We start from the raw sequence: 15730 nt of genomic DNA, 5'->3' as shown, positions 1-15730 counted from the left end.
CTGTTATGCCCATTATTTTCCCAGCCATAATTAAAAAATAAAATTAAAAAGTTAGGTTTTTTTTAATTAAATAAAATAAAGTCTGATGAACATCTGTTACAATATTGGTTGTCACTGATTGTGCTTTTTATTTTTATTTTTTTCATAAATAGATCATTTAATCAGAGAATAAAATAGGTTATCACTTTGAAATTTGATGCGATAATTGCCATCACCTCAGTACTAAATATTCCATTCTATCGCCGTATTAAAAATATTTGGAATGCTGAGGGAGCAAGAGCTGCTCACTTTCTTGGTGGACCGTGCAATGTGTGTCCTACAACATCTATGCAGCCCTTACGACCTTTTCACCTTTCACATTGCTGTTTCCTATACAATAAATTTCTCTCTGATCTCCAAATGCTGAAACACGAACAATGCATGCTTGCATTTCATTACCAATATAGTAACCGAAGTCCACTGGACAAATATTTTCCTAAAAATGATCTACTAATTAATTCTTTTGAGGAAAAAAATTCTATTTAACATTTCATAATATTAAATGTGACGGAATCAAAGATAATCCTAAAGTTATTTCTGGTTACTCAAACGATACTCAGAAGAATTAAGATCAGAATAATAATATTAATTTATCATGATTTATTAGAATATAACCCAATAGAAAAAAGCGTAAAAAAAGGGCAAAAAATAGTGGCCCCATCCATTCCCCACGGTGGTGCCAACCATGACTGGGAGACAGGACTGGAGAGGATCCGAACCCAATCTTAAATAATGTAACCCCCACCTCTCCAAGGCCCAAAACTTCATCCCTCATTAGAAATATCCCTCACGGCTATACCCTTGTAACTTGTTTAGAGAGAGAGAGAGAGAGAGAAAGGGGAAAATGAGGGCAGAAGCCCTGCTACTCTTCTTTAGCTTCTCCATAGGCATTGTGACCGGGGACTGGAACATCCTCAGCTACACAACCAAGAAAAGAGATCATCATCAGCATCATGCGGGCATCAGTCTGAAAAACTACTGCGAGAGCTGGCGGATAAATGTGGAGCTGAACAACATTCGGGGGTTCGACGTGGTGCCTGGCGAGTGCGTGGGCTACATCGGCAAGTACATGACCTCAACGCAGTACAAGGTCGACGTCCAGCGGGCTGCCGAGCAGACCACACTCTTCCTCACCAACAACTTTCGCCTGGGTGCTGATGGCAAGGACGCCTGGATCTTCGACATCGATGACACCCTCCTCTCCACCGTGCCATACTTCAAGAAGCACCAACATGGGTAGACCACCTCTCTCTGTGCCTCTGAAAAATGTTCATGTTTCGACTTGTCTGAGATTTAGGTCCGACTGCAACCTAGTTACACTCATTTTGAGATGAGAATGTGGTGATCATTGACATGAGTCCTCTAGATCTCGTTTTTCTTAATTTTACTACGAATATGCTGGCGATCCATAATCGCACTTGCATGCCCTATTTATATGTGATAATGATTAGATGCCACTGGTTTTGGATGTTCATGGATTCATGTGTGGTAATAATTGTACTGTGGAAGGGCTGTTTTGGGGTGCAGAGGAGCTACGACGAACAGTACTTCCATGGAGCAATGGATGGAAGAGCGGAGTGCCCCCGCCGTGGAGCATATGCTCGATTTATACCATGAGATCAGAGCACGAGGTTTGAAGATCTTCCTCATTTCTTCCCGACGGGAGCATCTGAGGGATGCCACTATCGACAACCTTGTCAAGGTTGGGTATCTCGGTTGGACCGATTTGATTTTAAGGTTTGTTGTTTCTATTTCCTACGGTCTCTATATTTTAATGCAGTATGTTCTGAATTCTTCTTTATTTGATTTTCGATCATGATTTTTTTAGCACTAAGTACTAGAAAACAATAATAATAATAATAAATTTTAATTTTCAAATGATTTGATAAGTTTAATACTAAAGAACTAAAATCAGAAAAAATATTAATCACAAGAAGTTAGAATGATAATATATTCATATCATATTGGAAGAGGCTCCCATCAAACCCATCCATTTGTAGATCATGGATACTTTCATGATCAATAACAATCAGGGGCCAACAATATATTACCTCCTAATCCCATCAAAAAAAATTTTCATATGATTTCTGGATATTAAATCCAAACATTTAAGTTCCTCCAGTCTGCAGCTGATGACTGTCATTTATATGATTCAGGTGCGCAGAAGACTGCTACCATGCGGTAGCGAATTATAAGACTGAGAAAAGGAGAAAGTTGATAGAGCAAGGCTACCACTTGTGGGGGATTATGGGAGACCAATGGTGCAGTCTTGTAGGCCACCCCAGTGCCAACAGAACATTCAAACTCCCAAATCCCATGTACTACGACGCTTAAGATTTCTTCTTTTCTTCCTTTCTTTTTTTTTTTTTTTTTTTTTTTTTTTTTTTTTTGATGAATTCTCTCTTTCCGTTCCATTAATATATAATCCATCTCTTTAGCAATATATGAAAGATAAAAAATTAATCTTAACTTTGTATTGCCTTACCACAAGTAATCTACTTCAGAGACTTGGAAGTCCTTTACATCACTCTCTCAAAATACACATTTAACAAACACTTGCACAAGAAAGTGCTATGCTGCAAAAAACTTCTCACCTATATACACCACATATTAGATCAAAGAACAGGTTGAAATAGGTTAAAACTACAGAAAAATAACCATGAAGAGAGTGCATCAAGTGGTTGCAACCTGACTTGCATTCATTCTGACCTTTTCACGACTCTGTCGTGTGGGACAATAGTCAAACAAGCTTCCATCAAAACAACGCCTGGTGGTTTCTTTAGATAGGAAGCCCTCCTCATCACTAGCAAGCCAATACAAATAGCCCCGCTTTACTTTAATTTCTAGTCATTCTGCATTCAGTTTATCCTGAATTAATAACAATCACATTTCAGAAGGCTTGTAGACAACGAGAATGATGATTATAATAGGACCATATACAAGTGAGTGACTTTGCATAATCTTTGTCACAATAGGAAAAGGTGAAAGTTGAACACATTGGTATCTAATTATTCATAACTCACAGAATGTCAAACTACCAAAATCACAGCTTTTATAAACTACTTAGGTGTAAAAATATTTGACATGTTAAATTATTTGTTCATTCTTAAAGATAATGAGAGGTTAGATGAGCTCATTTAGATTCATTATGCCAGAAATTTTAACCAATGAATTAAAAAATTTATGTCTTCTTTTTTCTTTTTTGGAGACCATGATAAAAGCAAATATAAAGGAATCTGTTCTCACCAACCAAAGAAGTCCCAAGCATCATGGTCGCTTCAGTCATCATCCAGAGCTTTAGCTTATCCAGCTCTGTTTGTGCAAATTTACTGACTATATTCTTAGAGTGGAACGGAACAAACCTAGAAGTGCCAAAGATTAAGTAAGATTTGAAGTGATTAAGAAATGTTTAAATTTGTGGATCAAACAAAATTTTAGCTTGATAAACAAGAAAGTCTTGTTTATACTGTTCCATTACCTTCCCTTGGTATCATAAACTCCAGAGTCACTTCCATCCTTGAACTTGTGTGTCTATGTTCTATATGTAGATGGAAAATCGTGGAGAAGGTATCCAACTCTACATACATTTAATTAAGAAATGGGAGAAATTCTACAAAATAATCGCAGATTATAACTAAAGAGATATCAAAGACGGGACGCAACTCACAGATGGAGTAGCTTACAGACCGAGTTGGTAAACCCATGAAAAAATTTAGAACAATCATGACAATGGATACAATGACACGAAACTCTATCTCGTGCAATCCTGAAAAGATCAATGATTCTTAAAAGACAGGATAACTTCTTGCTGGATTTTGATTGACAGACACATTAACTGTCACATGTAAGAGATCTTGGTCAGTGGCTCAAAAGTTTCGATTATTTTACCACAGGTCATTCTTCTGCTGCCTCTCTCTCGCTTGCTCACAAAGATGATGATGATGCTTATTGTCCAATGTACTATTTGATGGATTCTATCGACAATTTCCACATTTGAAGGTAGGATACCTGATGTCCTTTCTGAGAATATCTCTTTTTGATATCCTTCTTGTTTCACCATAAAAAGGTGGTGCACTTTGAATCTTAGCAATGGGGGGAGTTTCCCATCACATATGCCCACATCTATCCCAGCAAGTTCATTAACTCGATTTCTTGAGATGGAATGATATAATTCATTCCATTAATTCATATAATTTTCATATCAAAATTTATTCTAATATATAGAAAGCTTGCTCATAAAATGCTGTGAATTCATAAAGATAAGTAATATAAGCAATAAAGACTTAATTCTAGAAAGGAATTAGAAGGACAGAGACGAAGGTGATCAGCACAAATACATTAATTTAATTAAATCCCTGTGCTAGACTGCAATGTATATTAAATCATTTTTGGTTGGTACCAATTCACATTTTGCATATGATTAGCGAATTAGGTAACCACCATTGCATCACCTGAATAAGTCTCCCATGGATAGATGATGCCATCACCATCCTGATCAAAGAAGGCGGCATGTTGCAGAAGAACACTCATTCGGCAGTGGTCATGGTCCCCCGAGTCCTCGCTGTTGGCCGTGTCAGGCGCTGCTAAGGCTCTTGGCACGTCTGCAGAACAATAAGAGCATATATTGATTACTTCGTTTATTTTGTGTTCTCTTCAATCCCTGGTTGGAGGTTTTACTGGTCTCCATGGTGTTCAAAACTTGGAAGCTCGAATTCATCGCTCGGCTGAGCTAACCCGTGTCAATATATGTATGTATGTATGTATCACCAGATTAACTATATCTACAATGATTCATTCTATTAGACACACTGGTATTCCAAGACCACACTTTGAGGTGCCCCCGATTCCATGATGTATTCCCGCTTTCAGTTTTGTTTTGGATAACCTTCTAAAATGGCTGTGCACCGGGCCCTTGTATAATGAAGCCGGCACCACCACTGTCTGCAGTTCGAGTGCCCCCTAAGTTCACCTTGAGGAAACTCAAAGATTGAGGCCCCCAAGAGATGAAAACCAATCGGTACGCACAAGGAGCAGAAAAAAAAAATCTTAGATGTCCCGAGCCATTAAAGTCACCCCCATCAGAGGCATATTTGGTGATCTCAGTGATGTGGGCTAAAGTTCCCTTCAAGGTAAACCTGGCCGTCTATCTCCAACTCTCAAAGACGAGGCTATTCTTGGCCAATCAGATCAAATACGCAATATAGGCCACTCTGACCTCTGATATCTTGGGATTTGAGGGAGGCACTACTCATTCCTGCTTGCATGGTCTAAATGAAAGTCTGGATAGGTGCATCCCACTAGACAAAAATGAGACTGCTACCGGAGAGGCGCCATACTTGTAGTACCGTTGCTCCACATTTGCTCTCTTAAGATGCCTCTAGTCAGCAACCGGCCCCATACCAACTTTCAGAGGAAGATGTTGACTCGCAGATGGACCCCGAGCCTCCAAATCCAAATATTTCAAGACCATACTTTTGAGTTGCCCCATATTCCATTCCCTATTCCTGCTTTCAATTTTATTTTGCATAACCTTGTGAAATGACCGCATATCTAATCGACTTGTAGATATAAAGATCCTAAGTAGTTTTCTCCATGGAATATAGTATACAAGTGCTAGGCATAGTGCGAGAATACTAATCTAGTGCTGGACATATTCGATTTCATGCTTATTATCATCAACAGGTGTAAATATGCTTTCATCTGTTATATTTATCCTCACCAACTCTACATGTTAGCTTTCCATCAAACAAAAAAAAAAAAAGTTCTAATATTTTTCCAATCTGCTGGTGATCATGATATTCTCTGTTAATCCTTCAGGAAGAAGGCATTGTGAATTGAGAACCTGCCACATGTTCTAGTCCTTTCAAGAAAGAGAGGGATAGGGCATCTTGAATCACTGTAACTGCTATTGCTGATGCTGATAGCCATGTGAAGGAGAACCTTCATATCAAATGCAGACTTTTATAGGTCGCCATACCTTCATGGTGTGAAATTAGAGGTGGCTGGAATGTGAAGGGACTGTCCAGCCTTTTCGTCACTTCCTTAAACCTGGAAGCAAACCTAACAGACCAGCTTTGTTTGCCCGTTCAACCGCCGTGTGGCCTTTTTAATGACTTCTGCTTTAAGTTTTATAGCTATTGGAAGCAAGATGGGCGATGATGGGACCTTTGTTTTTTCTTTTGTTGTTTGCTTGAAATTTCCTGTGATCTTATAAACCGTATCATGAAAATATTAGAGCTCATTATTTGATACAATGATGAAAAGCTTGGAGGCTTTTTATTGACTGATGAAGCCTTGGCAGAAAATACAAGACAGCTATTTCTCTCTTATGATAGTTTTGGAGGCCTCTTGTTGTGTTGCTGCGTCCACACGAAACATTTTCATGATAGCAATTATGTCACAAGAGTAAAAATTCTTGGTATGCTGCCAGCAGTGTAGAAAATTCGATGTGGAGTGCACCATTTTTTTTTGATTGGACCATATAGCGATCACTTTTCAATGTACATTTAATGTTCATAATTTCATTTTTTTGTTTGAAATTTTGAATGACGAAAATATTATTTTTTTTCTAAAAAAATTATAACTTCTATACTAATATTACGACATCCTGTGTTGAAATCACGACTTCCAGCACAGGATATCATAAAGAGAAAATGATATTTTTATCATTAAAAAATTAAAAAAAAATTATGTAACAAAAATACTCTTATTAAAATTATGACATCTTATAAAAAAATTATGACATCATGTGCAAGAAGTCATGATTTTAATGTAGGATGTCATAATATCTACATAAGATGCCATAATATCCACATAGGATGTCATAAATGTTAAAAAAAAGGGAGATATTTTCGTCATTCAAAATTTTAAATGAAAAGGTGGATTGCAAATATTAAATACGCTATTAAATACGTATAGAAAAGTAATGATCACGTGCTCCAATGTGATTGGATGGTGCACTCCACATCATTTTTATTGCACCGCATGTGGTGCACAAAAAATTTCTTATCATAAAAGTAATGATAATTAGTTTATATTCTTCTCTTGGATACCAATTTATTTTTAAAAAAAATTAAAATCTGAAAAAAATAAGTTGTAGACTCGCCCAATGAAGCTTCGTATACAAGGTTATACTCCATCATTCACTCCTCAAGATGAGTGCTCTGACATTGTTGATTCATGAATGAGTTTAAAACAGTTTAACAAATATTAGTTTACTATAGTACCAATATACGATATGATATGAGATAACATGGTATATCGTTTATTAGTATGGTATGAAATTGTATATCAATTCGGTGTTGATTCAATATGTTTGATATGATATGATATCAATCGATATAAAAAATTTTGATTAAAAGATTATCTAATAGTTGATCCAATTGTTTAGAGGTAAGCATTGGAAGTATGCAAGTGGCGTTACAAATTGGATATCGATTTGGGTTTGGGTCGGGAACATCAGGAATGTGGAACTAGCAAGCACCTGACCTAAATCAAGCAGTTGACACGTCGACTCCGCCATTTGGTTAGATCTAAATTAAAAGGGATCCACTAATGGATTTTATTAATTTATCGATTGGTGGTCATCGGCGTATGGGCGGGCGGGCTGGCTTTTGTTGGGATGCTGGGATTGAATTCATGGTGTCCGGCTCGACTCGGATTATTTCCTCCCCTTCTCCTCCTAGTGTCCTACTCCTTGACGATGCCATGCGCCGCCCGACAGAAAAAAAAAAAAAAATAATAATAATAAATAAAGGAAGCTGCTTCCTACTGTCCGCTTTCTGCTTCTAGGCTTCGTACCCCGGTCCCGGCGAGGTAAGAATTCTGAAGAACCCACTTAGAGTTGAGCGCTCTGTGTCTCTACGATTCTTTTGCTTCTTTTTCGTTCTTCTTTTGGCGCGGATTCCCTCGAAGAAGTTTTTTTCGATTTTATTGCTTTTTTTTTTTTTTGATATCTCGATTCTGTTCTGCCTTTTTTCTAATACTATTATTTTCTTTGTTCGTAACCAATGGATAAAGATTCATGAATTCCTATCAAGAGATTAAATGTTGTATTTCGTTTGGTTGAATAGATGAAAACTGACCAATTCTGTACAAGTTTTCTCTTAAAAAAAAATGGTGCGTTTTCATGTCTGGCGTCTAATCCAGAATATCTATATCCTATTTCTATCTGATTCTATGGAAATTTGAATAATTTAGGACCACATCTTTGTTGGTGTTCGGTGCTGATGCCATGTTTCAGGCAAAACGGGAAAGTGTCACCAGTCTTTGGTAATGTATATATTATTTTGGGGAACCAAGATGGAAATCAGATTACTGTTTTTTAGATTCCTCTTGCTATATTATGCTGGCAAACCTTATCTTTTAGCAACTCGTACGATCATCTATGTGATTCTATTGAGTAGAATTTACTACAAGGTTTTAGTACACAAATGATTGTGATATAACTTAGAACATAATAACATGCATAGGAGAAGAAACCCAGTTACCGGAGGACCCTCGTTGACAGTTGACCGGAGCAAACCACAAAGGTTCAAGTGGTAGTACTGAATTAGCATGGTTCAGTCATCATATGCTACATTTATGGGTTGCAAGATGCCAGAAAGCATCCATGCCTTCTCAAAGATTGCACTCGCCTCCTCAAGAGAGTTCCTCTGCAGCTTAGTCGTCTCTCCCTTGCAGAAATATTTTTAAGATATTTTGTACATGTGATGCTAAGGTACTCGTTAGTTTAATGCACTGCCAGACTTAGCAACTACTAGCGATCTGAAGAGGTTCTTCATATGTAATTGAGACTGAAAACCTGAAACTATACTTTGCACAAGCATATCTATGACTTGGGTAATCCATATGTAGTAAAAACAATATGGAATTGTGCTCGTCTTTGCAGCACTTATGAATTAGATTGTTCTCTCTGCTATTCGAGAAAACTATGCACTTGTGGTTGTATTTTCAGCGGAAAGGATAGGAAAATTGAGAGGAACGTTAACAAATAGTGGAATTCCAGGCTCAGGACTTTAAAAGTTTGAATAAAAGTGAATTGGAGGTTGGTTTCATCATGGTCAAGCCCAAACACTTGCATTCTATCTCTTCTTTGACTGTGTCTGTCCTGTTACAGACTGAAAAGAGGTAGTGTCTGAGTTGTGGCCATCATAAACTAATATTCATCACTCTTAATATAGGTAGATCATTGTCGTGAACAAGATCATGCTCCAGTAGCTTCCACTTGTATCTCAGGCATAACAAAAATGCTTTGATCTGTTATATTTATCCCGGTCAATTTTAGAAGCTTTGAAAGGTGAGATTTTGATCAATGTCTTCAATCACTTTATCCTTTTCTTGTCTTTATATTTCCATTTAGGATTCTAGTGTCAAGATTTTTGTTTCATGTTCTTTCAGTCATTATAGAATCATCTTTTCTTTCTCTTCTTTGAATGCAACTAATTTCTTTTTTCAAGTTACGTGACATGCTCTTATAGCAAAATGTAGCTTGTTTAAACCTTTCTTATGTGCCTCTTGGGGGAAAAAAAGGAACTTTTTATTACTTCTCCGGCTGGAACTAGTAGTGGTTGCAGTATTGATAATCATGATCATTCTTTCGTTAATATTCTTAAACTATTTGTTCTCATAATTTATAATGAGCCTTGTTTGGCATATTTTTTTTTATCTGTTTGATATATGTTCTTTATATATTTTTCATTTCTCATAATGATGCACTCTTTCCAGTAAGTTGCATAGGTCTTATCATCTGAATTAGTACAAGCAATTCAAGGTAATATTGATACGTATTTTTATGAGCATGTAGCATCAAACATGTAGCATGAAGGACTAGATATAAGATGTTGATTGAACAACAGACCAGGTGTTAATTTTTTATTTATTATTATTTTTTTCTTTTACTACGTAATGAGATTGACAGTTAGCTCCAATTGATACTTATCTGATAAAGTCATTACATGAAAGTATATTTTAATGCTCCTGTTGTGTATAATGTTGTAAAAATTCCAAAGAACTTGGCATTTCATTTCTTGTTTTTCTGACTTCTTCTTTGTCTTAGGTATCTAATCTGTGATTCCCCGTCCCCCCCCACCCACAAAATTTAACAGGTTTGATTACCGATGGCCCAATAGTGCCTTGTTCTGGATGTGGAAAGGGATTGAGGCTCGAAAAAATTTTATTTCTGCTCAAATGAAATATGAAACAACATTATAATACAGGAATTTCTGGAGTTATGTCCTCATCTTTACCTGTTCTTCCTATATCTCTGGAAGAGAAGTATCTCAAACTGCTGGATTCTCAACAGGTTACAATGGAAAGGGAACTGAGCAGTGGGCCAACGGCGCCACTTCATACTCCATATGTGAAAAACACTGGGGTTGTCGAATCTTTTCTCTCGTCAGTTTCAGAGTTCTCTTCGGATGTCCATTGCACTTCTGTTCCACAGTATGAGAGGCAGCCTGTTTCTGCTTCATATATTTCTCAACCGTCAAGCAGTTCTTTGTCTTTGTCTTCAACATATTCGTCATATTCAGGAACATGTCAACCTTCCATGAGTAATTATCCCAAAGAGTCTGCGGAAATTGCCTGGTGTCCGGATTCACTTCAGGGAGTTCTTGATTATTCTGATAATGTCAATACCATGAATGATCAATTCCAAAGCAGTTGTGTTATGACCTCTGACAACCTTATAAAGCAAAATGAATGGCCAGATCTGACAGATTTAATGAATGGTGATTGGGATGATTTCCTGGATAACAGAGATGCAACTGAACCTCAGCCAAAGACATCTGACTTGCATGTAAGGAGGGGATATTTTATTTAATTTTATGTTACAGCTATAATTTAAGAAATAATACTGCTATCTGGGAAACCTGTGGGTTGTCAATCCAACCTTCTGATTGGTTTATGGGATAAAGAAAATTACCAAATGAAAATCTTACTCATAAATTTGTATTTATAAAATAAAATAAAATGATGCATGACCTGTCTCTGATAATGAGAGAGAGCTATCTGTATAACCAAATGTGGTATTGAACTCCCATTCAATAATCAGTGGTCTAGTTTGCTCGATTTTCATTAATCAAATGGCATTTTTGTTGCAAGGGCATCTTGTGATTTGAGAGGAGAAATGTATTGTGGCTGATACCTTGTTACTTTGGGTTATTTATAAATAATATCTATTGTTTTGTTGCTTTTTATTGCATACTGTAATTCTATCTATATTTTCTTGCTGTGCAGGTTGTATATCCAGCAGCACATGCATCTACAGATTTGTCAGCTCACCATTCACAAATCTATCAATCAGTTCGTTCTCATTCTGGTGAGCAACGTGCTGTCAGTAGTCTCTCTTCTTCTGCCAATGCTGCTCCAGCCAAGCAACGCATGCGGTGGACCCCAGAGCTCCATGAATGCTTTGTAGAAGCTGTTAACCAGCTTGGTGGTAGTGAAAGTAGGTAACTGCTGTCCCTGTATGTAAGGAAGAAAAATAATGATACCTTAGGTGACTATTTTGAGTTCTTTATCTTGATACGTTGTTACCTTTTCTTACAGAAGCAACTCCTAAAGGTGTGCTAAAGCTAATGAATGTTGATGGCTTGACCATATACCATGTCAAAAGCCACCTGCAGGTCAGTGCTTGGGTGTTCTTTTATATACATATATGTGTATATATATGTATACATATATGTGTATATATATGTATGCATATATATGTATGTATATGTATGCATGCATGCTTGATTAGTTATAACATTTGGTGATACGTGATAGATCTTTATATTGTGCTGCAGAAATACAGAACTGCTCGATACAGGCCAGAATCATCCGAAGGTTTTTCGATAGTTCACTTAATACCAAAGTTTCATTGAATAACATTGTTAAAGCTTCTAAGAACTTTCTATCTTGAACTTACCATACTAAAGGCTACCTAGTCCTCTCATTTGCTTATTCAGAGTCTGCATGTCTACTAATACGTTAAAAAGCTTTGCTATGTTACACTTAACATACTCAGAGTTCATTTATTTTGTTTGTAGCCGTGGCCATAATGGGTAGCCTCTCTGTATTCACAAGTGTCTTATGGAAGATTGGTGACGTTTTTCTGAAATTTTATGTTTTGCTTTCACTTGTGTGGCAGGAACATCAGAAAAGAATATTGCTCCACTTGAAGAAATGCCATCTCTAGATCTGAAGACGTGAGTTGATCATCACTTGTGCTGTAACTGTGCTTGCTAATATTTTTGTTGCCTACCTCTTATATGGTGATATCTTTCCAAGTAATTCCACATTTTGTCATCTTAAAAGGGCAATTTAAGTGCAGTGATGAAAATTCAGAACTATAACAAATTTAAATTAACAAATGTTGTAATTCTCATAAACTTAAGTCCGGATGAAGGTCTTACATCAGCTAAGAAGACGGAAAATTCCATCTCTTTTGCGATCCTAGAGATCAGGGAGATAAGAGTTCGCCAACCCTATTTTGAGTGGGTGCTCGCAAGGTCAAAGTCAAAAATTCTATTCTTTCATTAATACACGGATAGTAGGGAATAAATAGTTTAAGTGATTCACACCTCGAAGTAGAGTGTATAAATACCTAATGCGTAGGTTGAATCATTCGCTAAACAACTATTTTGTTGGACGATCAACTAGGTGCTCCTACCCAACCATACTAATGAATGCCAACTGGAAGAACTCACTTTCCTATCATTCAGTAGGAGATCCCTTCTTGTGGCTTGAAAATGATTCCCTCTTGCTAATGGGGAGAGATCTTTCATTAGGGTTTGATACACCTCAATGGAGATCCCTAGAATAATAGCTTGCTTGTAGAACCCTTTGTTTGGTACTTTAATGGGGGTATTATTGTACAGCTTGGCCCTTTCCCTGGCGCACCGCCATCGAATCTACTAGTCCTCCTCACAAAATTTGTTGTCTGAATTCTTCGTGGCTTGACACTGGTGTGAATGGTGCTAGCTCCACATTTCCTTGATATCTTATTTAATTTTGGCCCTTTATGGCTTTTTGGTTGGCTGAGTTTTAAATAAACATATGGAAAAAAAAAATCTGATTTTTGGGTTTTCAAGAAAAAGTTTATGGTTCCTAAGTTCCTATGCATCCAAAAAAAGCATTGTTGGGTTACATTAACTGCCAGGTTTCATGAAAGTAACCAAAGAAAAACTTCATAAACTTCACTCATTATTAAGCCTTTTGTTAACCTCTCTTTGTAAATGTGAATGGCCTTAATTTTACCTTTGACTCTATTCCACAATGTCCTTTTTTTATTGTGTTACATTTTATGGTTCTTTTTCTGGATAATATACTTTAAAATCTGCTTGATTGTTAATATTGGTGTGGGAACTGCAGCATTTGATCACTTCCAGTAATTCTCAAAGAAAATGTAGTTTGCAATATATCCTTTAGGCCTAATCCCGTCCATCTTTCATTGACAGTGGTATTGAAATCACTAAAGCATTGCGACTCCAGATGGAAGTCCAGAAACGACTTCATGAACAACTTGAGGTATTCAATAATGGTTAAATTGGATGTGGCATTACGTGCAGTGTTATATATATGAATATATTTGGTGTTCAAGTTATTTAATTGATTCTGAAGTACATTGATGTCTAGTTGAATGCCTTTATGTGTGGTGGCTAGCCTCTTAAGAAATTGGAAGTGGGACATCATTATCCTTTTTCGCAATGGAGCCATATATGTCTCGTACATGTATGGTCTTTCTCTGATGCTGGCTCTAGATGGCAATGCTTGGTAATATGCACTGCTTGGTTTGATCCTAACGGCTCTGTCTTCCTTTGAAGTCGCTGTAGTTGGGGAATTCAACAGGCTTCATCCTTTTCATAATCAATGGCTTCTGGGTGCCACTACACAAATTTTATTCTATCTGCTGTTGATCCAAGTTCTTTTTTCTGTCAAATATAGATGAGTTGATGTAATAGAATTTCTACATAGTCCAAGATCATGTTGGGTGTGAGGCCAGGTTACTTAAAAGTCAGTGCCTTACAAATGAACACGCCTAAGTCTAGCCTTTTTCCCACGAGGGTTGACCATGCTTGCCGTTAGCTCATGATATCTATAAGTTCATAACTACAATGTAAGTAGATATTTTAACATTGGGAATTGAAATTGCTATCCTTTTTCGTGGAAACCTTTTTTTTTAAAAAAAAAAACATTTTCATAGTTAGAATTAACTTTTAAAAAAAAAAAGAGTATCTTCACATATGGATTGTGTAAACATTTTCTGGTGTCAATAGATAAAGGTAGAGCATGACTAAAAACTAGGTGCAAGTTTTATTTTTAAGCATTTTATGTTAAATAAACTATTAGCTAAAATATAGTTTTTAGGGGATCTGTATAAATTAGGTAACATTAAAATTTTTACAATGCTCTTTCTCCACAGATTCAAAGGAAACTGCAGTTGCAAATTGAAGAACAAGGAAAGTACCTTCAGATGATGTTTGAGAAGCAGTGCGAGGCAGGCATCGACAAGCTCAAGGCACCATCAAATGAAGAAGATCCCTCTTCCCAATATTCTGACCTAACACATAATGTCACCAAAGATGGCATATCAGAAAAGGATCAAGCTGAAACAGAAAATTGCCCTTCCGGTGCAATTATGCTAGAAGAATGTTCTCGACAGGTAGGGGACAAGCAGAAGATCCTAGAACCTGATGCTGATATCAGATCAAATATGATTAGGTCTCATTCCTCACCTCACAAGCGTGCGAGGAGCCATGATGCAGATGTGTCATCTGCTACATCAGCATTTTACTAACTAAATCATGCTCTGATGACCTGTGAATAAAGCAACTTTAGTACAATCAGGATTTCAAGATGACTTGACTTGCAGAAGTTGACCTGTACAACTGATTGTTAATGAAGTGCTTTCTTCGTATTTTGATAAATAAAAAGGGCTAGGATTTAAAGCTTGAGTTTACCATCTAAAATTTGATGTTTCAGATCTGCTGAGGCGATGGATAGCTTTTGCGAGCAAGTTTTGTAAAGCAGAAAATGCTGTTACTTGAAAGAGAGATTTATTGTGTGAACTGCTGACTTGCACTGTCAAATGTGCTTTGACAAAGTTACTTTGATAGCATAGATCTATTACAAAGCCGTGTTCGTACTTATGTGCTTGTTTGTTTTAACCAGCTTAGTTTTCACTGACTTGCAGCATTTTATGCTGTCAAGGCGTTATCACTCTGTCTATGATCTTACACCATCGTTCAGACTTCATCTCCTATTTTTTGTTTTACTGTTTCCCTCTTTGTTTCAGTTTCTTATCTAGTAAATTTTTATTAGTTATAGTAAAAATTTATCAAATGGTGGTCTTGGGCTGGCAAAGTTGTTGGATTGGAATCGTCTTCCTCGTTCCAAGTTCATTGGCAGCTTCATCTCCTGAAGAAGCAGAATGGGTTGCAAGTATATGTTTCTCAGAATGTTGAGACAAAAATGATCTTGCTGCATCTGTTCTTTGTTGGTTGCACTTGTATGCTTTGAAATTGGATTGGTAAGAGACCAAGTTCAGATATTGGCGTGCATGTAGTTTGAACTTTCAATTGAGATTTTTGAAACGTTGTTGAAAAAAAAATGTGACAAGACCTTCCCAATAAAGGTAAAGCCCCCTCTGCTTCCAGAGAATATGCAGGATGCCCTCACCACAATTTTCCAGATTTCTAGTTTCAGA

General features: G+C 36.9%; 2 protein-coding genes across 15 annotated transcripts; both read left to right on the top strand.

Moving 5' to 3' along the window:
• The first annotated feature begins 776 nt into the window (after positions 1-776).
• On the top strand, positions 777-6225 carry LOC105055757 (acid phosphatase 1). 7 transcript variants are annotated; one of them, XR_003802305.2, is made up of 5 exons: positions 777-1275; positions 1567-1776; positions 2196-2357; positions 3933-4038; positions 5857-6225. XR_003802305.2 is itself a non-coding variant. In XM_073247094.1 (4 exons), exons 1-4 carry the CDS (start codon positions 884-886, stop codon positions 3973-3975), a joined length of 825 nt encoding a protein of 274 aa, XP_073103195.1. In that variant the 5' UTR covers positions 783-883; the 3' UTR covers positions 3976-4054. The 7 variants fall into 7 exon arrangements, 4 of the variants coding, with proteins under 4 accessions (XP_010936027.1, XP_073103195.1, XP_073103196.1 ...); XR_003802304.2 differs by having other exon boundaries at positions 783-1275; positions 1549-1776; positions 5857-6218; XR_012136031.1 differs by lacking the exon at positions 5857-6225 and adding an exon at positions 4514-4765 and having other exon boundaries at positions 783-1275; positions 1549-1776.
• Positions 6226-7630: 1405 nt separating this feature from the next.
• LOC105055755 (protein PHOSPHATE STARVATION RESPONSE 2) lies at positions 7631-15171 on the top strand. Of its 8 annotated transcripts, XM_073246444.1 has the most exons (10): positions 7631-7854; positions 8239-8310; positions 10146-10267; positions 10343-10837; positions 11278-11488; positions 11590-11666; positions 11829-11868; positions 12173-12230; positions 13482-13551; positions 14447-15171. In XM_073246444.1, the coding sequence occupies exons 3-10, from the start codon at positions 10235-10237 to the stop codon at positions 14819-14821; spliced, it is 1359 nt and encodes a 452-aa protein (XP_073102545.1). In that variant the 5' UTR covers positions 7631-7854; positions 8239-8310; positions 10146-10234; the 3' UTR covers positions 14822-15171. The 8 variants fall into 8 exon arrangements, with proteins under 8 accessions (XP_073102545.1, XP_019709493.1, XP_019709491.1 ...); XM_019853934.2 differs by lacking the exon at positions 8239-8310; XM_019853932.2 differs by having other exon boundaries at positions 10146-10837.
• Positions 15172-15730: the final 559 nt, after the last annotated feature.

Source organism: Elaeis guineensis, chromosome 12 (assembly GCF_000442705.2).
Source record: "Elaeis guineensis isolate ETL-2024a chromosome 12, EG11, whole genome shotgun sequence".
Lineage (NCBI taxonomy): Eukaryota > Viridiplantae > Streptophyta > Magnoliopsida > Arecales > Arecaceae > Elaeis > Elaeis guineensis.
This window is presented reverse-complemented; position numbering and strand designations above follow the sequence as displayed.